The following is a 22,911-nucleotide window of genomic DNA, read 5'->3' on the forward strand; positions in this document are numbered from 1 at the left end:
AGATCTGAAGGATACACAGAAGAGTTATAAAAAGCATCATGGGCCAAGAAACCAACATGTGCATATCACAGGCAAGGCCAGTGTAAAATGGAAGCAGTCCATCAAAGTCAAGGGCAGAAGGGAGTTGAGACTGGTAAGGCTGGGAGTAAAGGCTATTTCATGCAGGCCATGCTAACAATTTTAGATTTTACTCTAAAGTCCTAACGTGGAGTTAAATGAAATCTCATTTTGAAACATAAATAAGACCCTATACCCTAAACTAGATGAAACTAAATTTTACAGGCTAGGACAAAAGAGGACACAATCTACACATGGCAAGACAAGGTTTTTTTCCCCAAGATAATTAGCCCCATCTATTCTGTTTTTTTTTTTGTACTTGGAAACCCTGGTAGTGTAGTGGTTAAGTGCTGTGGCTGCTAACCAAAAGGTTGGCAGTTCAAATCCACCAGGCGCTCCTTGGAAACTCTATGGGGCAGTTCTACTCTGTCCTATAGGATTGCTATGAGTTGGAATCAACTCAACGGCAGTGGGTTTGGTTTGGGGGTTTTATTCTGTACTTGGCAGAGTAGTCTCCTGCTATGAAGTTAAACACAGTCCGTTATCTATGTACTCGCAAATCTTTGGTCATTTCATCACTCCCCCATCCCACCATGTACCCAATTTACTATCTGTCATTTATTTTAGTCTTTAATTTCCCCAAACATTTACCTTTCAAAGTACGCTCTATGAACTTGTATGGTCCCTGGTAACTTTGAAAAGGTTCTCTATACTGCTAATATTTTGATGCATGGTGTTTTATTCTATCATATCATCTCCACATCAGGCTGTAACCTTGAGGACTAGGACTATCTTTAACTCATCACAGTATCCCTAGCACTTAGTACCAACCCAAAACTCGTTGCTATTGAGTCAATTCAGACTCATAGTGACCCTACAGGACAGAGTCAAACTGCCCCATAAGGTTTCCAATACTGTAATCTTTTCAGAAAGAGACTGCAACATCTTTCTCCTGAGGAGCACCTAGTGGGCTCAAACTGCTGATCTTCTGGTTGGCAGTTGAGCACTTAACCACTGTGCCTAAATATATTCCTAATGTGACAATGTCTTCCAGTGCTTCTTATCTTGGCACGAATTAATTATTTACTCACTATTTTCAAAAAACCCTTTGGTCAAGTCATTAACATTATTTTATTATCTTAGTCTCAGTTTTCACATCTGCAAAATGATGGTTGTGATAAGGATAAAATTAGGGGATATATTTAAAGGGCTTGGTAAACTCAAAAGTTCCATATAAATGTTATTATTAGTAGTCAAAATGTGCACCACTTTATCTATATCTTATCAAAAATCATATTGATAAGTTCCTTTAAGACAGAGTAAAAGGTCAACAGAGTCTCTAATACCTATAAAGGAGTCTGCAGACCATGGAAGTTGAATAAGCACTTCTTTAATGTATCCAAAGAATGTCTTAATGTAGAGTTTTCGAACAATTTTTTAGCCACAAACACATTATAAAACTATATTCAAAAATACAAAATTTAAAAAAGTTTCCAAGTGGAGTTGGACCGATGGAAGGGCAGTAACCTGAAGTGAAGGAGGGTTTGGGTTTGCAGAAGCCCTAGGGTTGAGTTAAGCTGAGTCTGAAAATCACTGGCTTCATGAATGAATACAGAACATAAAAGACTGGGGTCCTGGACAGAGCTGGAGAAAAAAGTAGAACAAAATTCTAACTCACAAAAAAGGACCAGACTTGCTGGTCTAACAGAGACTGGAGAAACTTCCAAGAGTATGGCCCCCAGATACCTATACAGCTCAGTAATGAAGTTACTCCTGAGGTTCACCCTTCAGCCAAAGATTAGGCAGGCCCATAAAACGAGACTAAATGGGCACACCAGCCCAGGGGCAAGGATGAGAAGGCAGGAGGAACAGGAAAGCTGGTAATGGGGAACCCAAGGTCTAGAAGGGAAGAGAGTTGACATGTCGTGGGGTTGGCGACCAATGTCACAAAACAATATGTGTATTAATTGTTTAATGAGAAACTGACCTGTGCTGTAAACCTTCATCTAAAGCATGACTTGAAAAAAAAAAAAAGGATAAGAAAAAAGACTGAAGTTCCCTCAAGTATTACGCACTGAACAAATTATATGGCATTTTGGTGCTAAATATGCACTATATAAGAAAAGAATTCTAACATTTACTTTTTGTGGACTTTGTGGAGCAGCTGAAGCAAACAATCTCTGTTTATCAATTACTATCTACTTGTCACGCTAATGGAGGAACAACTAGATAGGCCAAATACTAAAAAGACTAAGTGCAGATGGAGATATAATCAAATCTATTCTGTCCTATTTTTCACTTTTGTTTCCAAGTTATATTTCTTCAAAGAACATTTAGTCCAAAGACTCTCAACAAGTAAAGTTCATGTCCAGCCTAATATGGAGTCATCTTCTTCACGCACACAGTTCAGAACAGGACACCTTTTCCAAAGTTTGGCTGCATTAGTCTTGTGTAGATTTAGCCAACATTAAGTTAGAGAATTCAGAATTTCTAATTGGTAGAATGAAAATTTTTGGACTCAAAGCTGTATTGGAGAACTCATTATTCCTACCTGACACCATGATTTCAGCCACTAGCGTGTGCTGAGATTGCAATTCTTCTGTAACATTATCTTCAAAGGCTTGACTTGTCGATAAGGTGTCCAGCGGTGTTACTTGATTACTTAGATCTGCTTCACTACCTGTTGAAGGTTAACAGATGCAATTAATTTATCTTTTTAGATTCAGGGAAAGTAATATCTAATTAAGGAGCCCTGGTGGTAAGGTGGAAACCCTAGTGGCATAGTAGTTAAGTGCTACGGCTGCTAACTGAAGGGTCAGAAGTTGGAATCCGCCAGGCACTCCTTGGAAACTCTATGAGGCAGTTCTACTCTGTCCTATAGGGTCACGATGAGTCGGAATTGACTCAATGGCACTAGGTTTGGTTTGGTTTGGTGGTAGAGTGGTTAAAGTGCTGGATTGTTAACTGAAAGGTCGGTGGTTCAAAACCACCAGTGGCTCTGCAGGACAAAGATGTGGAAGTCTGCTTCTGTAAAGATTTACAGCCTTGAGATCGACTTGACAGCAGTCGTTTTTTTTTTTTAATATTTAATTTATGGCTGTTCGTTGGTTTTAAGTTCAGACTCTGTCTTACAGTAAGAGGATTCAGGGGAACTGGCAGAATATTGGTAACTTAGAAAAGTCATCACCATAGCACAGTCTCCCAGCTTCACTCACTGCACTTGATAGTTGGGAGAAAGCCACTTGAGAAAAAAGACAGGAATCTTCCAGGTACTGGCAAAAAACATTAAGAGTAAAATATCAAAAGTCCTTATGGATATAGTTCATAAGCACAGCCCACCATTAAAAACAAAACAAACCTGTTACTGTTGGGTCGATTCTGACTCATAGCAATCCTCTAGGACAGGGTAGAACTGTTCCATATGGTCCAGTCCGAGGAGCAGCTAGTGGATTCAAACTGCCCACCTTTTTGTTCAGCAGCTGTAGCTCCCTATAGCTCTTAACTAGTGCACCACCGGGGCAAATTAGCGAGATGATCACCTCAAGCCACCTTCCATACACACTCCTCCTTCAAGGCTGCTCCTGACACTTATTTTAGCCTCTTTTTAACCAGTATTTAAAAATGAGGAAAGGCATAAACAAACTATGACTTAGTATAAGCATGGGACCCATGTGGCCCCCCAGAACATAAAAGAAATGGATTCCCTAGAACAGCAGTTCTCTAAGTGTGGGAGGTCCCATTGTATAGAGACCATAAGACCAAAACTATTTTCATAACAATACTATGATATTATCCGTCTTCTTAACTGTGTTGACTGACATTCACACTTGTAGGTAAAATTGCTGGTGCTTTAGTGTGAATCAACACAGTAAGACCAAACTTTACTAGCAGCTATGCTGTTCATCACCACACGTTCACATTTATTTAAAAAAAAAAAATTCCATTTCCACTTAAGAAGATCCATGATGAAGCAGTGAGAATGGTTAATTTTTTTAAATCTCTACTATTGAAGGGTTTTTTTTTTTTACTATTGAATATGAAGCTTATTCTGTGTAATAAAATACTCCTAGTACCTATAAGATATGACACTTGTCTGAAGGAAAAGCATTTGTGTGATCTTTGAGTTGCGAGCTGAAACTAGTCTCTTTTTTCATTGAACGTCATTTTTTCTTGAAAGAATGACTGACAGACAAACTGTGTTACTAAGACCTGGGTGTTTGGCAAGCATTTTCTCAAAAATGAATGAAGCGAGCCTGTCACTTGAGGGAAAGCAACTGACAGTATTTGTTGCCAATGATAAAATTTGAACTTTTAAGTAAAAAGTAGAATTTTGGAAAATTTGTTTCCACTACTTTGAGCTTGCAGCTTCCCAATATTTAAAGACTTTTCTGATTAGTTCGATGGTGATAATAAATGAATGTGATTTTTTGTATCCTAATGTGACATTTGGGAGATCTTTATAACTCTGTCAACCAGTATTTTCAAATGACCAAAGTAAGATGTTACACAATTTGTATGCATACAAAATTTTCACTCAATGTGTAAAATAAACCAACGGATTTTAAGCAGCAGGATCCAAAAAGATTGTTGATATCTTTACAGATTCCACTTTGCAACTAACCTCTAAGAAACTTTCACCTCTCAAGTTCTGGTATAATATCAAAAGAAGAGTATCTACAAAAGCATCTGAAAAGGCTATTTAATGGCCCTCTTTTTTCCAACTACATATCTGTGTAAGGCTAAGTTTTCTGTATATACTTTAACAAAAACAACACATAGCTGCAGGTTTAATATAGAACCAGATATGAGAATCCAGCTGTCTTCTACTAAGCCAGACATTAAAGATATAAATGTGAAACAAAACCACTCTACTACACATTATTGGGGAAATATAGTTATTTCCATAGACATATTATGTTAATAAATAGTGGGTTATTGTTATTTTAATAGATATTTAATTAATAGAACTAAATTTTTCTCAGTTTTAATTTCTTATACCATAAATACTGGTAGATATAACCCATATAGACATAAACTTTTGGGGGGTTTCAATATTTTTTAAGAATGTAAAGAAGTCCTCAGACCAAAAAGTTTGAGGACCATTACCCCAAGACAACAATTAATAGAGAGTTCTGAAATCCTAATATAACCACTTCTGATTTAGGGATAAATCAATTTATTTATTTGTTGTCATTCTGTCACCTAACCATGCCTACTAGATGAGTTTCTGAAAATAATTTTTTTATTGTGCTTTAGATCAAAGTTTGCAGAGCAAATTCATTTCTCATTAAACGATTAATACACATACTGTTTTCTGACATTGGTTGCCAACTCCACAACATGTCAACACTCTTCCCTTCTTGATCTTGGGTTCCCCATTTCCATTCGTCCAGCTTTGCTGTCCCTTCCTGCCTTCTTGTCCTTGCCCCCAGGCGGGTATGCCCATTTAATCTCATATACATGGTTCAGCTACATGTATTATTGTTTGTTTGATGGGTCTGTCTAATCTTTGGCTAAAGGGTGAACCTCAGGAGTGACTTCAGTACTGAGTTAAAAGGGTGTCCAGGGGCCATACTCTCGGGGTTTTTCCAGTATCTGTCAGACCAATAAGTCTGATCTTTTTTTGTGAAAGAATTTTGTTCTACGGTTTTCTCCAGCTCTGTCCAGGACCCTGTCAGAGCAGTCACTGGTGGTACCCAGGCACCATCTAGTTGTGCTGAACTCATCCTGGTGGAGGCCATGGTAGTTGTGGTCCATTAGCCCTTTGGACTAATCTTTCTCTCGTGTCTTTGGTTTTCTTCATTCTCCCCTGCTCCAGATGGGTGGGACCAGTGGAGTATCTTAGATGGCCGCTCATAAGCTTTTAAGACCACAGACACTATTCACCAAAGTAGGATGTAGAACATTTTCTTTATAAACTATGTTATGCCAATTGAGCTAGATGTCCCTTGAGACCATGGTCCCCAGCCCTCATGCCAGTAACTCAGTCCCTCAGGGAGCTTGGATGTGCCTATGAAGTTTCTATGACTTTGCCTTGGTTAAGTTGTGTTGACTTCCCCAGTATTGTGTACTCTTACTTTTCACCAAAATTACCACTTATCCATTGTCTAGTAAGTGTTTTTTCCTCCTCTCCCTAGTAACCATGAAAGATCGTTTCTTCCTGTATATAAACCTTTTCATGAATTTTTATATTAGTGGTCTTATACAGTATTTGCTCTTTTGTGATTGACTTATTTCACTCAACATAATGTTCTCAAGAGTCATCCATGTTGTGAGGTGTTTCACAGATTCATCATTGTTCTTTATCATTGCATAGTATTCCATTTTGTGTATGTACCATAGTTTGTTTATTCATTCATCTGTTAATGGGCACTTAGGTTGTTTTAACCTTTTTGCTATTGTGATTAATGCTGCAATGAATATGGGTGTGCATGTGTCTATTCATGTAACTGGATGCCCTCCATTTACATGAGGGCATCCAGTTACATGAATAGACACATGCACACCCATATTCATTGCAGCATTATCTCTCTAGGATATATGCCTAGGAGTGGGATTGCTAGATGGTATTACTATTTCTAGCTTTTTAAGGACGTGCCATATCATTTTCCAAAATGGTTATATCATTTCGCATTCCAACCAACAGTGCATAAGAGTTCCAATCTCCTCGCAGTCTCTCCAACGTTTGTTATTTTCTGTTTTTTTCCTGCCAGTAATTGCAGGGTGAGATGGTATCTCATTGTAGTTTTGATTTGCGTTTCTCTATCAGCTAGTGATCACAAGCATTTCCTCATGTGTCTGTTAGCCACCTGAATGTCTTCTTTGGTGAAGTGTCTGTTCATATCCTTTGCCCATTTTTTAATTGAATTATTTGTCTTTTTGTTGTAGAGGTGTTGGATTTTCCTATAGATTTTAGACGTTAGACCTTTGTCGGGTATGTCATAGCCAAAATGTTTTTCCCAGTCTGCAGGTTCTCTTTTTACTCTTTTGTTGAAGTCTTTTGATGAGCGTGTTTAATTTTTAGAGGATTCCAGTTATCTAGCGTATCTTCTGCTGTTTGTATATTATTAATTATGATTTGCATCCTATTTATGCCATATATTAGGGCCTCCAGCATTGACCCTATTTTTTCTTCTGTGATTTTTATAGTTTTTGGCTGTATATTTAGGTCTTTGATCCATTTTGAATCAGTTTTTGTGTATGGGTCCTGTTTCATTTTTTCACAGGAGGGCATCCAGTTTTGCCATAAATGAAATTCAAATTATCTATGGTATGTTTTTGGTATAAAAATATCAAAAGATGAATCCAAGTACATCTAATTGTTAGGATAATCATATTCAAGTCATTATCTGGCCTCACACAGACATGCAGTTGGAAGAAGGAGGACTATTTAATAGCCTTTTCAGATGCTTTTTATGGATATTCTTCTTTTGATACTATACTAGGACTCAACAAGTGATAGTTTCTTAAATTAGTACCACATTGCCTGGTTACACATCAAATTTGGTTTGTTCTCCCTTCCTCTTTCTCAAACCCATATTTAGTTTTTAAAAATGGGGATCACAAGTCTCCTCAGATTGTATTCCCACATTAGTTTGATATCTGAAAGTTATTTTTTTTAAGGACTTTTTTGTTAATATTAAGACCAGTCTTGTGTGGTAGAAGGATTGTATATTAACTAAAACCAGTTATCACTGAGTCCATGCCAACTCATGGCAGCCTCCTGTTAGTCAGAGCAGAACTGTGCTCCATACGATTTTCAACGGCTGATTTTTCAAAAGTAGGTCACCAGGCCTTTCTTTTGAGGCACTTCTGAGAGGGCTCCAACCTCCAACCTTTCAATTAGCAGCCAAGCACGCTGACCTTTCACACTACCCAAAGACTCAGGATTGTATATTACAAAATCTCTCTAAATATTTTTGTGAGGTGGTAAGATACTGGCATTTATTTCCAAGCCTGGACCGTTCCTCTGTAAATACTCCTGGGGGTGGAGTTTAAGTCTTTAAATATTATCTTTTGCTCATTAATTTTACAATTAGAGGAATTCAATTGATTTAATCTGCAATAAGGAACCCAAAACGCATCAGAAAGAAAAAAAAAAGCGCTTAGCATGCCTAAAAGCAGGGGAGCTTTTAATAAAATCAAATACTAAAAATCAGCAAAAGCATGGGGACGGGCGTAGTACTATATTCCTGCGCCAAGGTAAGATCACTTAGTCACATACATTTATCATACTACCTGCTGATACCTGAAGACCATTCAGAGTCACACACATTTTCCCATCTGGGGCTTTCATAAAACCTTCACGACATGAACACCGAGCTGTTCCAAACTTCCCTTCGCAAATATGTTCACAGCCGCCATTTTGGTATAAACAGGGATCTGCTCCTGGCGGGGGGAGAGGGGGAAAGCAAATTGGCAGGTATGCTTGGAGATGAAAAGGAAGCTATTAGTGCAAATCACAGTCGTACAGCTCCTGGGGAGAGAAACTCGGTGTATCTATGTGGATCTCTTAAAGAGCTATTTTGGAAGAGTTCCTTCCTATAAGGGGCAGCTGACTCTAAGATAAGCTCAGAGAGTTTTTACCTTATGAGGATTTATCGAGGATAGTATTTTGTTCAAGAAGCTCTTTAGGCAGATGTGATTCCTATTCCCTGACTCATAATCTAGTCAAATTGACAAAGGGCAACACAGCCAGAAGAGCTACTGCTGTAGGACTCGGATGCCTTTTCCTTTTGCTTACTCCTGGCTGACACTCTCTCATGGGCACCCTCGGTGCGTGGGGAAAGACCCAAGTGTAGGTAGAAAGTGTCTAAGCTGCTCCCTCTCTTGCCTTTAACCCAAGGGTCTTTGCAGATGTGACAGGTAAGTAAACCGTTTACAAACTATAAAGAGTGAAGAAAAGATGAAATTGGGGCAAAAATTTACTGAGAAATGATACTACATAATCTCTACTATGTTGTCTTAGTTTAAATGAAGTCCAAATTTCAGGAAATCTTAACATCTCCCCAGATTAGTGAAAAATGCAAACTCTTCCTCCTCCCCTCATTAGACAATGAAGATAGTCACAGACAGCAGCCAAAGAAAGACTGTAACATCTCCAGTGTACCTGGTTTTGCCAATGGATGAACCACAACCAGCGATGAGGGCTTCAGCATGCTGCCTTGGAGACGGACCCTGTTTTGGCCTGTCCTCTTGTTCACCCTTATTACTGATGGCGTAGCCCAATCAGAGAACCACACATGATCCTCAAACACGGCTACTGAAAATATGTGACCTGGAAGCAATTCAAACCCGTTAAGTAAACCTTGTTTTTTGCAATGAACATCTACAAAGCGGCAAGACTTGAAACATACTCACACATAATTGCTATACTGAATCAATTCTTTAATATAGCTACTAAGCAAGGTGTGAGCCACTGACCTCCACCAGCACCCAGGAGAACACACATGATGAAGGGTTCTCATCTCAGAATGGAAGCTGATGGTAGAGGTCCCAGAAAAGCCCATTATCACCCTGCATTTGGACAGTGGGAGAGTGTGGGCTGATTCACATAATGACACCAAGAAGAAGGAGGCCCGGGCTGGAATGTTTCTGTGTTCAGTAGTTCTGTCACTATCTATTGACTAAACTTTATTAAGTTATTTTATACTTCTTAGCCGTAGGTTCCTTGTCTTTAGAATGGAAGTGATAACTAGTAAATCAAACTCCCAGTTTGTTGTAAGACTTTTTTTTTTTTTAATTTGAGGTAAATCAATAATCCAAAAAAAAAACCAAAGGCACTGACGTCGAGTCGATTCCGACTCATAGCGGCCCTACAGGACAGAGTAGAACTGCCCCATAGAGTTTCCAAGGAGCACCTGGCGGATTTGAACTGCTGACCTCTTGGTGAGCAGCATGAGCACTTAACCACTACGCCACCAGGGTTTCCTAACTCAATAAAAATCCTCTCAAATTCCCATCTCCACTGACACATGTCTCTACATTGGACCCCCACTTCCTTTCCTCTCTTCCCAGTTATATTAGTCTACTGACCTGTGCTCCTGATGCCTCTTTCTTGCCTTCTGTAGGGTCTTATTCCATCAATGACACCTTTCTTTTGTATCTTCACCCTTTTTATCCTACTAGCTCCTTTCCTTTAGCTTATTAATATCTTCAAGGCTCTTCAAGCTTAATTTCCTTATTCCCTTGAGCCCTCTAGCTTATCTTTATCTCTTTGCTTTCCCTCTTAGGCAAGTTTTTTGAAGGAGGCATTTTTGTCTCCTGTCTTCATTTTCATGGCTCCAATTGACCTCTAAGTGGTCTCCCTCCTAACTCCCTGTCTTAGTTATCTAGTGCTGCTGTAACAGAAATACCACAAGTAGATGGCTTTAACAGAGAAATTTATTTTCTCACAGTCTAGGAGGCTAGAAGTCTGAATTCAGGGTGTCAGCTCCAGGGGAAGGCTTTCTCTGTCTGTCAACTCTGGGGGAAGGTCCTTGTCATCAATATTCCCGATCTAGGAGCTTCTCAGCACAGGAATCCTGGGTCCAAAGGACACTATCCCCTCCTGGTTCTTCATTCTTGGTGGTAGAAGGTCCCCATGTCTCTCTGCTCGCTTCTGTCTTTTATATCTCAAAAGAGATTGACTCAAGATACAACCTAGTCTTGTAGATTGAGTCCTGCCTCATATATATAACTGTCTCTAATCCTGCCTCATTAACATCAAACCCATTTAAAAAAAAAAAAAACCTGTCATCATTGAGTCAATTCCAACTCATAGCAACCCTTGAAGACAGAGTAGAACTGCGACATAGGGTTCGCAAGGAGCAGCTGGTGGATTCGAACTGCAGACCTTTTAGTTAACAGCCATAGCTCTTAACCACTGCACCATCAAGGGTCCATTAGCATCATAGAGGTAGGATTTACAGCACATTGGAAAATCACATCAGATGGCAAAATGATGGACAATCACACAACACTGGGAATCATGGCCTAGCCAAGTTGACACACATTTTGGGGAGACACCATTCAATCCATAACACTCCCCAACTCAATCACACACACTTCCCCATGCCACTGAAACTGCTCTGGTCAAGGTGACTCAAGATCTTCTATTGCCAAGTCCAATAGATGATTTTAAGTCATTATCCAACTGGGCTGCCTCTGCAACTGCTGATCAGTGTTCTTTATTGAAACTCAACTCACTATTGCTCTAACCCTGTATGTCCTCCCTTCATGAGCTCATGCGTGCTCATGGCTAACCATTTACATGGCGAATGATTCCCAAATCTCTACCTCCAGCCCTAACAGCTCCTCGGAGTTTCTGCCTCAGGTATGTAAATATCTTCTGCTTGGTGACCACAAACATAACCATCAAAACCTCGATTTATCATTTAACCTCCAAATCCTGCTCTTCCTCACGTATTTCCTGTGCCGTATAATAGAATCACTGTCCCCCAAGTCACTGAAAAGGAAAAAAAAAAAGCTCATGGACTTTTTATTCCTCCATTTCCTTCACTCTATACATCCTGGATACTAAAATCTTACCAATTTTACCACCTATATTTTCAAATCGCTGGTTCATTTGCATTCCTACTGCCATTGCCTTGGTTAAAAATCTCAATATCTCTTACCTGGACTGTGGCAACAGCTTCCTAACTATTCTGCTTACCTCCTCTCTTAGCTTTCCTATTTCTTTCCCCTCCCTTGCCAAGTCGGTCCCCCACACTGCTGACCACACTGTCCTACTGAAATTAAATGCGGCCAATCCCATGCCCCTGCCTCAGACCCTTCATTGGTTTCTCTCCGCCCACATAATGCAAGCTCCTCAGCTTAAACATAGGGACTTGTGTGATCTGAAACCTGTCAAGCTCCCCATATTCAGCTACTGCCACATCCTCCCAGAGGTGCCTTGGAAGACAAGTCTGGCTTCTAAAAGGTCACAGCCATTGAAAACCCTATGGAGTATAGTCCTACTCTACTAATAACACCACGCTGCTGGTATTTCACACTCAGACACCCCCGGTACCTTGTGCTTCCTCGCTTTTGCTCAGGCGTTCACTCTGCCTGACTCCCCCACACCCACTGCATTCACCTGACCACCTCTTAGTGACCCCTCTGCTCTGCTCATGTGCCGTAGGATCCAGGATGTGTTTACCATTTTGGTTTTCCTTATAACTTCCTAAGGTCCTTGAAAGCAGAGACCTGGTTTTATTCCCACTAAAAGATAAGCTTCATGACAGCACAGATTTTTTTTTCTTCCAGTTTTACTGTCCCCAGAAACTTGAATAGCGCCTGGCCTGCTGTAGGTGCTTCATAAATATTTGTTAAATGAATGCCTGAATGAATCTTTGCGTCCCCAGTATGGGGCTTGGCATAATGAAGCCACTTAATAAATATTTGTTCAACTGAACTAAAGAATCAAATGTAACAATGGATATAAGTGCTCTTTAAAAGGATAAAGGCATTATTATTATCGTTATATAATCATATATTCTTCTTATTCCTCAATGGTAGGTAGTACTCCACACTTTCCCCCCATAAACTGAGGATCCCCCAAAGAGGACTTTCCACTTTCCTATCCCCACTCACACTATAGTATAGGGGAGGTTTCTAGAAGTTTCTAGGATACAAACTGTAATTTTATATCACTATCAGGTAATGGTTATATATTGTGACTGCAAATATGGAGAGACGTGGAAGAGGATACATTCATGTGTATCACCACCACCCGTTGCCTTTGCGTTGACTCCAATTCATAGTGATTCTATAGGACAGAGTAGAACTGCCCCATAGGGCTTCCAAGGCTGTAAGTCTTTACGGAAGCAGGCTGCTACAATTTTCTTCTGCAGAGCAGCTGGTGGGTTTGAACTGTCAACCTCCTGATTAGCAGTCAAGCACTTAACCACTGTGCCACCAGGGCTCCATATTCACGTGTATGTTGTTGTTAGGTGTGTGGAGTCTGTTCCAACCCATAGTGACCCTATATACAACAGAACAAAACACCGGCCGCTCCCACACCATCCTCACAATCGTTGGCATGTTTGAACTCATTGTTGCAGCCACTGCGTCAATCTATCTCATTGAGGGTCTTCCTCTTTTCCACTGACCCTTTACTTTACAAAGCATGATGTCCTTCTCCAGGGACTGATCCCTCCTGATAACATATCCAAAGTATGTGAAACGTAGTCTCATCATCCTCACTTCTAAGGAGCCTTCTGGCTGTACTTCTTCCAAGACAGATTTGTTCATTCTTTTGGCAGTCCATGGTATATTCAATATTCTTCACCAACACCATAATTCAATATACACAGCCACACATACAGTTGAGAGTTATAAAGGAATGAGTCTGATTGCATTTAAAAAAAAAAAAATGTTGCTTTCTACTAACCAAAAGGTTGGCAGTTTGAATTCACACAAAGGTGCCTCAGAAGAAAGGCCTGGCTTCCAAAAGGTCAACCCATTGAAAACCCTATGGAGTACAGTTCTACTCTGAAACACAAGGGGTTACCATGAATTGAAATCAACTCGAGAGCAACTGGTTTAAGGCCCTTGGGTGGTTCAAGCAGTTTTCGATGATCTAATAACCTAAAGGTTCGTAGTTTGAACCCACCCAGGGGCACCACAGAAGAAAGGGCTGGTGATCTACTTCCATAAAGATTACAGCCAAGAAAACTCTATGGAGGAGTTCTACTGTATAATACATAGGGTCACCATGAGTCGGAACTGGCTCAATGGCAACCGGTTTGTTTTTGTTGTTGTTGAGTCTTCTCCACCCATCATTACTAATCAGGGTCATTAAGATTCATTTTAGCAAGCTTTGTCCCAAATGAAAGCCATAAATGCAACAAGGGAGTTTTTTTATATAGCAAGAGTTTTTCAGCAAACAAATCCGAACTAGACATAATTTTCCTTATTTTTTGTTTATAGAATAGCTATAACTAGTCATATTTTTAAATTAAGAATGAGTAACTTCTTTTTAACTTCTATCTTGGAGTCTGGTGGTACTATGGCTGCTAATCAAAAGGTCGGAAGTTCGAATCCACCAGCCATTCCTGGGAAACCCTAGGGGGAATTTCTACTCTGTCCTGTAAGTCGGAATCAACTCAGTGGCAATGGGTTTGGTTTTGGTTAACTTTTATCTTTATATTAAAAATCCTGAACTGGCAGTTGAGAAGTCACCACTTACGTACCAGTAGATGGCGCTGTAATGATTGTGTACTTTCGATATCAAATTATGATAATAGCCTTCAATAGGAAGTTGCATTAGTCATAGATTACAGTAGTAAAATATATATATATATATATATATATATATATAAATTATACACCAAATATCTGCCATGGTTTTTGGTTTAGAGTATCGTGGCTTTACATAGTGGTTAGGAATCTTCAAATCTCTTTATATTCTCTTATAACACAGTTATAATATTACATTTATATGAGTGGTTTATTATTTTAATAACACGAGTCTTCCCCAGTAGACTCCGTGACTTCACAGGAGCCATGTTTGTTTTTACTCTCCACTGTATCTTCAGTTTCTATAATGACTCAATAAATACCTGTTAAATTTCATGAATAAGTAAATTCTAAGGTTATATACAAGCCTATCATTTATTGTGAAGTATGTCATTAATTTTTCAAGCACCTTGGCCATGTATAAATTTTTTGGTTACACTTATCTTTGATCTATCATATGTCACACAAATCTAGAAAGTCATTACCTCTAACACCAAAAACAATGAGCAAAATAAACAGAGTATTTATTTATTTATTACCTTCTTCCTAAAAGAGAGAGTCGAATTTTATTTCATATTCTCAAAAAAACATTTTCTAAATCTCCAAAGCGTCTTCAATACATCCCTGGCCCTCATTTTCTATATCCAATCTGTTACTGTTGTTGTTGTGTGCTGTACAGCCAAGTTGATTCCGACTCATAGCAACCCTATATGACAGAGTAGAAATGCCCCATAGGGTTTCCTAGGCTGTAATCTTTATGGGATCAGATCGCCTGGTCTTTTCTCTCATCTAGCAGCTGGGTGGGTTCTAAGCTCTGACCTTTCAGTTAGCAGCTGAGTGACTAATCATTTTGACACCCACCCACCCACTGCCGTTGAGTTGATTCTGACTCATAGCAACTCTATAGGACAGAGTAAAACTGCCCCCACAGAGTCTCCAAGGAATGCCTGGAGGATTCGAACCACTGATCTTTTGGTTAGCAGCCATGTCTGTTCACCACTATGCCACAAGGGTTTCCATTTCGACACCAGAGCTCCTTAATTTGTTACTACATCCCTTCAATTTTTCATCCACAATGATTTTTACTACCCTGATCCTCTAGGCCACTTTTAAATGGCAATGTTCTAGTTCAGCCCTCATTAACCATCGACTGGACAATCCCTGAAGCCTCCTGATTACCTTCTCTCCAATTCCAATTCCAATTCAGCCGTTATACTGACACCTAAGATCCAGAGATACAAATCTTATCATACACACTTGCTCAAGAATATACAATTGGTCCCTAGTACACTCAGAATTAAGTTCAGGCAACTTCTCCTGGCAGTACTAACAAAGACCAACTTTAGCAGTGTTATTTCAAATTACAACATTTATCCCCATCTAGCCACCACATGACTCAGCTCAGCTCCTGTCCTCCTTGTAGATGCCCTGAGTCAAAAATCAGTCTCCCACTGATGTATAATCTGTCATTTGCACTTTTAACACTTAGCATAAGCTACAATGTTTTAAAGATATTTATGAAAATGCATGCCACTCCATGCAAAAACTGAAAAATACAGTGCGGGGACAATTTATTCATCTTTGCACATGGGAAGTGATCAATACATATTCACGACTATGTAAAAAATGTGAAAATAATTCTTTTCTAAAATATAAGAAATTATAACAGTTCAACCAAGTGCTTGCCTCCTAAAGAAATTTAGAAAACTTTAATATATTCATTCTTATTTGAGAAAATTTTGGAAAAAAAGAAATTATTATGTATCACTATTTTTCTGCAATATTCCAATGTTAAGATAATTCTTATAGCTCCTAATTCCCTGGAAAAGTCTGTCTCTAGTTCTTTCTTACTTTATAGTTGAGTGTGTATGTGTGTATAAACACATTTTGAATTTAACATTCATCAGCACTCAGTCCAGAAGTAATAACCCATCCCAAAGCCTCACCTACATCATTCTGGGCAAGTCTTTGGCGTTTTGAACCATCCAGATTGGCCACTTCAATCACTGATTGCTTGGCATCACACCAATACAACTTGTCAGTTAAGTAGTCAATCGTTATTCCACTGGGCTGGACCAGATCAGAACTAGCTATAACTCGTCGGTCAGAGCCTTGAAGGGAAGAACTTTCAATTCGTGGATTAATACCCATATCAGTCCAGAATAGTCTCCTATAATCAAGAAAGCACACAACAAATAAAATCCGCACACAAAAAGCTTCCATTCTTTCACCATTGAAAACATCATTGTAAATTACTTTAGGATAAACTGAAGTGGTAAACTAAGGAATAGAGACCAGGAAAGCATAGCATGGTGTATTGGACAAATAATTTTTAAAAGCAAAATGATAATCTTTTCTATATAAAACATCTTGAACAAAAAATATTGAATTAAAGCCCAAATCGTAAGACGAAAAAGGAATCATTAATTGAAAAAATTGTAGCATATTACTAATTGAATGTGTGTTTGATGACATCTTCTTAAATTAGCATTTCAAGCTGTAAAATGCGATGAAGCCTTACTAACCTGTCCCTCTGTAGGCATAAGGAAACTCACTGTTTATGGAAAACTACAACATAAAAGGAAGAGTATCTTTATCTCTAATCCACCTTTATACGATGTACTCGGTTATATTGAATAGTTAAAGTTCTATCAATCAGGTATTTTTTTTTTATGTCAACATGGCTTGGTATCTATTTTACTAGTCTGTTTAATCATTTGGCTGGCTCCAAATCAATTATCTCCCATAAACCATTGTGAAACTTCCATCATAAATAAAATAAGGTTGGTTTTTATCCTTGCTTTTCACAACCAAAAGGGAATCAGTTATTCCCTATAATTTTCTAACCCCTAAATTAAAAAATGTATTCACAATTAACCTTCATAATTTCTGTTTCTTCTTGTTTAAATCTAGGAATGGCCTATCACTTAAACTCATCTGATGATTTTTCTAAAGTGAATTCAAAAATTATACAGTTGAAATATTGTCCTCTGCTTGGTAAAGCAATAATGTAGATTTTTAGAGAGAGTAGATTGATCTCTTCCACGTAATGGGCTTATATTGAATTTATTAATGAATCATAGCCCACTCTTGTAAAAGGGAAATTTAATTTGCTTAAAGTAAGAGGGCATATAAACAATAAGATTCTTATATCAGAATAAAAAACCAAAAGACATTAAAAGAATGCAGAAGTCGTGCTAGTTGTATCATTTCTAAAGATTTGAGCAAATCTGTTGGGTTTTCTTGGTTTCCACTTTCACTGTTCACCTGAGGTCTAGGACCAATTTTGGACACTAGGATATTAAATATAATGTCAGATGACTCAGCAGAAAGCCTCCTTGCTTTTAGAAATACCTACTTGGCCATCGGATGAACAGCAATTCCTCGGGGCTGAGAGATGTGCTTGTTAATGATTATTTCACGTTGTGTTCCATTTAAGTCACTCCTTTCAATGAGAGCTTTCCTATAATGCATGTAATACGCAATGTTTGTTACATCAGCTTTATTTTTCAAACAAAAATATTCCTTTCCTTTGTTACTTGCTGAAATGCAAAGCTAAGCATTCTAAATTATCCCTTGTCCCCTTTCCCTTCCCCTTCCCCTACAGAGTCAGCGCCAACCAGCCCACAAATTCTATTTTTTTAACACAGTATTTTAATTAGCTCCTCAATATTTATTCCAGGAGATTAAAATGCAAAGTGATAGGATAAGGTAAAAGGGGCCTTGTGTCAGTGACCAGGCTGGGACAAATCCAGGAGCGTAAATACCATCATCTCTTTCTCTTCACACGCTCCAATACCTGCTGAAACCAATGGATGTCGGGGGCAAGGAGGGGTGGGACTGTGCACATAGGGTAATTATAGCCCACCAAGGGCATTGGTCAATTTTGCCATCCCGATAAACTTAAAAGACAGCCAATTCCAGAACAGAGAGAGGATCCCACCACCACCAAGGCAGAAAAGCCATCCTGTGGTCACAGAGTTGGGGGGGAGCAGGGCGAGCAGACTGAGAGGGGCCACAGGGACCATCTAGCACAAAGACAGTAGAGGGAGATGTGTGTTGGCTACTTTTCCTCCATATGCTTCTAAAAGGAAGGGGAGCAACGACATGTTATTCACTAATCTTCACATGGAAGAAAATAAGTAACCCTTTGGAGTCTGACCAGGGAGGAAATTCTTATTGCCTGATTTCTCCACTTATTTGTCAAACAGATCTTTGTTGAGCACTTACTGTGTGTCAAGGATCAGCCTAAGCATTGGAGACACAATGATAAACAAGACTGTGTCTCTGTCCTTACAGAGCTTGTAGTTTACCAGGAATGTGGGAGGAGTGGGGGTGCAGACAGAAAGGGGGAGAAACAGAGAAAGGCATTTACAAGAGCGCACAAGGAGATAGGCGCTGAGAAGGCGGGTGGGGGGTGTGTAAAGAACACAAATTGATAATTCAGGAAGGGTGGGGTTAGAGAAGGATTCCTGGAGGTAACTGTGAGCCAGAATAAGAAGGAGGTAGCTAGGCAAAGGTGCATAGGGAAGGAAGCAGGACCCTCACCAAACACAGGATCCTTACCCTAAGCGGAGGCTCCCTACCCTAAGCAGAGGAATCAGCATGTACAACCTCCCAGAGGCCTAAAACAGCTATGGGACATCCATAATTTCCCTTTAGAAAGTGTCCTGTGACTTTAGTGTGGAGAGGGCAAGGCAAGGAAGAGATGATGGTGACTGAGGTAAGGCAGTGTCAGACGGGATGGAGAAGACTGGCAGAATTAAAATTCTCAAATTGATTCTGTGTTCCCCCAGCTAATATTGGTTTCTGAGCAGCTTCCCGGAGCAAGCAGAACTACAAGCGCTGTAGATAAATGTAGGGCTGAAGAGAATTCCCTGATGTGCTGCCTGCTGCCTCTCTTTTCCTGCCTCAGACTAGAAAATGTAACCATTTTCATTCATCCAACAGACATCTGTTAAGGGCCTACCATCTTCTTCTGGTGAGCAATGTCTGCCCAGAAACACAAGGCAGGACCATTCTTTCCTTCTGTGCTATGGATCGTTTTTGTGTGGCCTTTCTTGCCATGGTCTTGTAACTCCCACTCAAGTGATTGGGTGGGACTGTGCACATAGGGTAATTATAGCCCACCAAGGGCATTGGTCAATTTTGCCATCCCGATAAACTTAAAAGACAGCCAATTCCAGAACAGAGAGAGGATCCCACCACCACCAAGGCAGAAAAGGCAGAACATCCATTGGACCCAGGATCCCTGTGCTGAGAAGCTCCTGGAGCAAGGAGACAGAGAGAGCAGTAACACTGAAGAGCCAGAGAAATGGTGGCAGAGACACAGCAGCAGGAGAGAATGGCAGGAGACAGCACAATGGGCACAAGAAAGCTGAATGCCTTCGGGCAGAGGTTGAGGGCCAGGGAGAGATGTGCCTTTGCGCACAGCTTGGAAGAGGCCGTCCAGATGGAAGAACAGTATCCTGAGTGTTCCTGAACCTGAATTGTAACCTGTTACTTCCTTAATAAACCCCATAATCGTGACTATTGTCTGAGTTCTGTGCGGCCATTGCAATGAATTATCAAACCCAGCAAAGAAGTAGAGAGTGCCATGGGAGGGGCAGTTGGTGTCAGAATTGGTAAAGATGGAGGAGAGAGGAGGCATGTCTGACCTCCGCCTCATAGGAATCAGCCTTGGGCTGTTGATCTTGATTCTCCTACCCCTTGTGAAGTTAGAGGAGGTCAGACGTTGCCCCCACACCGTTTTTACTCCTCCCCCAAACCCCTTGGTCTACAAAGAGATCTCCAGGTTTATTCAAGTCTACTTTCTAGTTACTGGTTGGAGAATACCAGCAACAGTTGCAGCTGAGTAGGTTATTACCCATGGAGGACCCATGTGTGTCAGAGTTCTATCGGAGTAAAAATGTGCTCCACAGGGTTTTCAGTGGCTGATTTTTCAGAATCAGACCACCAGGCCTTTCTTCTGAGGCACCTCTGTGTGGACTTGAACCTCTAACCTTTCAGTTAGCAGAGCATGTTAACCATTTGCACTCTCCAGGGACACCAGTTGGGAAATAAAAATCAAAAAACCAAACCCGTTGCAAATTCCCACTCATGGTAATCCCACGTGTTACAGAGTAGAACTACTTCATAGGGTTTTCTTGGCTGTAATCTTTATGGAAGCAGACTGCCAGGCCTTCTCTCCCCTGTGACACCATTGGGTAGGTTCAAACCACCAATCTTTAGGTTAGTAGATGAGGGCAAGCCAATGCCTGGTTGGGGAATAGAGCTCTATAGATTCCTTCTCACGGACTGTATGCAGGACAGAGGCAAGTGTAAAATTAGCTCAGAGCCAATGTTGGGTCCCTTATGCTTTGCAAACTACCAACTGCAGAATAGTGAATATCTTGAAACAATTTATACATTAGTCTATCACTTTTAAAGGACAATTTTATTCTCAGATGAAGTGACCATTAAAAGAGTACTGCCGGGTGGAAGATGTTTTTGAACTCAATGATCCAAATTCAGTCCTCTTTCAGACACAACGGTCACTGTGACTCTTCCCTTGGTGAAAGGGAAGGAATTCTGAGGTACATTTTGACCCACCGGCTTGTGACCAAGGGAGATAAAACTGTCGATTCTGTTCATATTGTTACCTTATCTTTAAATTCTTACTGGTTTGAGCCAGAGTTATGTGATGAGAATTGAGAACGACTGTGGAACTGTCTCAAGGCTGGAATTTACTTAAGAAGCTCCCCATGCATTCAGCTAATTAGAAATGTCTATTTGATTTAGCCAGAAAATGAGTCTCAAACTCCAGTGTTGTTGATGAGAAAGCAAAGACAAACAAGGACATTTGGGTAACCATAAGTTCAAGCATAACCCTAAATCTAGTGGTGCACCCTTCTCCTTATATCTGTTACCGAATTGGTCCCAATGCTGTTGTGAACCTCTAAGAGGAAATACACACATCTGGTAACACAGGAGCCCTGGTGGCACAATGGTTAAGAGCTACGGCTGCTAGCCAAAACATCGCAGTTCAAATCCATCAGCCACTCCTTGGAAACCCTATGGGGCAGCTCTATTCTGTCCTATAGGATCACTATGAGTTGGAATTGACTCAACAGCAATGGGTCTGGTTTTTTATTTTAATTCCTGGGTGACAAAAACTGTTCAGCAGTTTTAAGCCCTCAACTACTAACCGGAAGACTAGCAGTTCAAACCCACCCAGAGGTGCCTTCAAAGACAGGCCTGGCCATCTGCTTCTGAAAGGTCACAGCCTTGAAAACTCAATGGAGCATAGCTCTACTCTGCACACCTGGGGTCGCTGACTCAACAGCAACTAACAACAACAGCAATGTCCAAGGTAAGTGCTGCCCATACAGGACCCTAGGAGAGTGATTTTTAAAAATCAAATAAAAAGATATAATATACTTTAACTCTCTTGATTCTTTTTTACTGAGCATTTAGCTATAAGAATCAAGGTTCCTTAATCCTGAATAATAGTACCTCCAGTGGAATTATCGATTAGCTTCCTTCCTACAGTTAGATGTTAATTTCAATCTGCCTTTTCCTAGGCCAATACAGACTGTAACCACCTACTCTGGTTCTTTTAATTGGTTAATTAAATAATTGTAAGCTAATAAAAAAAAATTTTTTTTTAATATCACAAGATTGGAATCCCAGTTACTTAAATTCAACTGCTAGCTAATACTGTTTTATTGACTAAACAAAAGCATTCAGCTGTGTAGATCATACAAATTATGGATAACATTGCAAAGAATGGCAATTCTAGGACACTTAATTGTGCTCATGCAGAACCTGTACATAGACCAAGAAGCAGTCATTTGAACAGAACAAGGGGATGCCGCATGGTTTAAAATCAGGAAAGATGTGCATCAGGGTTGTATCCTTTCACTATACTTATTCAATCTGTATGCTGAGCAAATAATCTGATAAACTGGACTATGTAAAGAAGAACATGGCATCAGGCTTGGCGGAAGACTCATTAGCAACCTGAGATATACAGATGACATAAACTTGCATGCTGAAAGCAAAGAGGACTTGAAGCACTTATTGATGAAGATCAAAAACTGCAGCCTTCACTATGGGTTACACCTCAACATAAAGGAAACAAAAATCCTCACAACTGGACCAATAAGCAACATCATGGTAAATGGAGAAAAGATTGAAGTTGTCAAGGATTTCATTTTACTTGGGTCTACAACCAATGCCCATGGAAGCAGCAGTCAGGTAATCAAATGACAATTTGCACTGGGTGAATCTGTAGCAAAAGATCTCTTTTTAAAGTGTTGATAAGCAAAGATGTCACTTTGAGGACGAAGGTGAGACTTACCCATGCCATGATATTTTCAATCGCCTCATATGCATGCAAAAGCTGCACAATGAATAAGGAAGACTGAAGAAGAATTGATGCATTTGAATTACAGTGTTGGTGAAGAATAATGAAGATACCACGCACTACCAGAAGAACAGACAGGTCTGTCTTGGAAGAAGTACAGCCAGGGTACTCCTTGGAAGCAAGGATGGCGAGACTTCATCTCACATACTTTGGTCATGTTATTAGGAGGGACCAGTCCCTGGAGAAGACTGGTAGAGGACCATTGAAAAAGAGGAAGACTTCAACAA

At 39.9% G+C, this 22,911-nt stretch overlaps 1 protein-coding gene across 1 annotated transcript in view; it reads right to left on the reverse strand.

Annotated features, from left to right (window-relative positions):
- EGF (epidermal growth factor) overlaps positions 1-22,911 on the reverse strand; it is a 142,995-nt gene that overhangs the window by 31,676 nt on the left and 88,408 nt on the right. Inside the window, 5 exon segments of the mRNA XM_064285443.1 lie at positions 2,609-2,737; positions 8,296-8,445; positions 9,167-9,334; positions 16,224-16,447; positions 17,636-17,740. Coding sequence (XP_064141513.1) covers positions 2,609-2,737; positions 8,296-8,445; positions 9,167-9,334; positions 16,224-16,447; positions 17,636-17,740 — 776 coding nt within the window.

The sequence above is a fragment of the Loxodonta africana genome, chromosome 5 (genome assembly GCF_030014295.1).
Source record: "Loxodonta africana isolate mLoxAfr1 chromosome 5, mLoxAfr1.hap2, whole genome shotgun sequence".
NCBI lineage: Eukaryota > Metazoa > Chordata > Mammalia > Proboscidea > Elephantidae > Loxodonta > Loxodonta africana.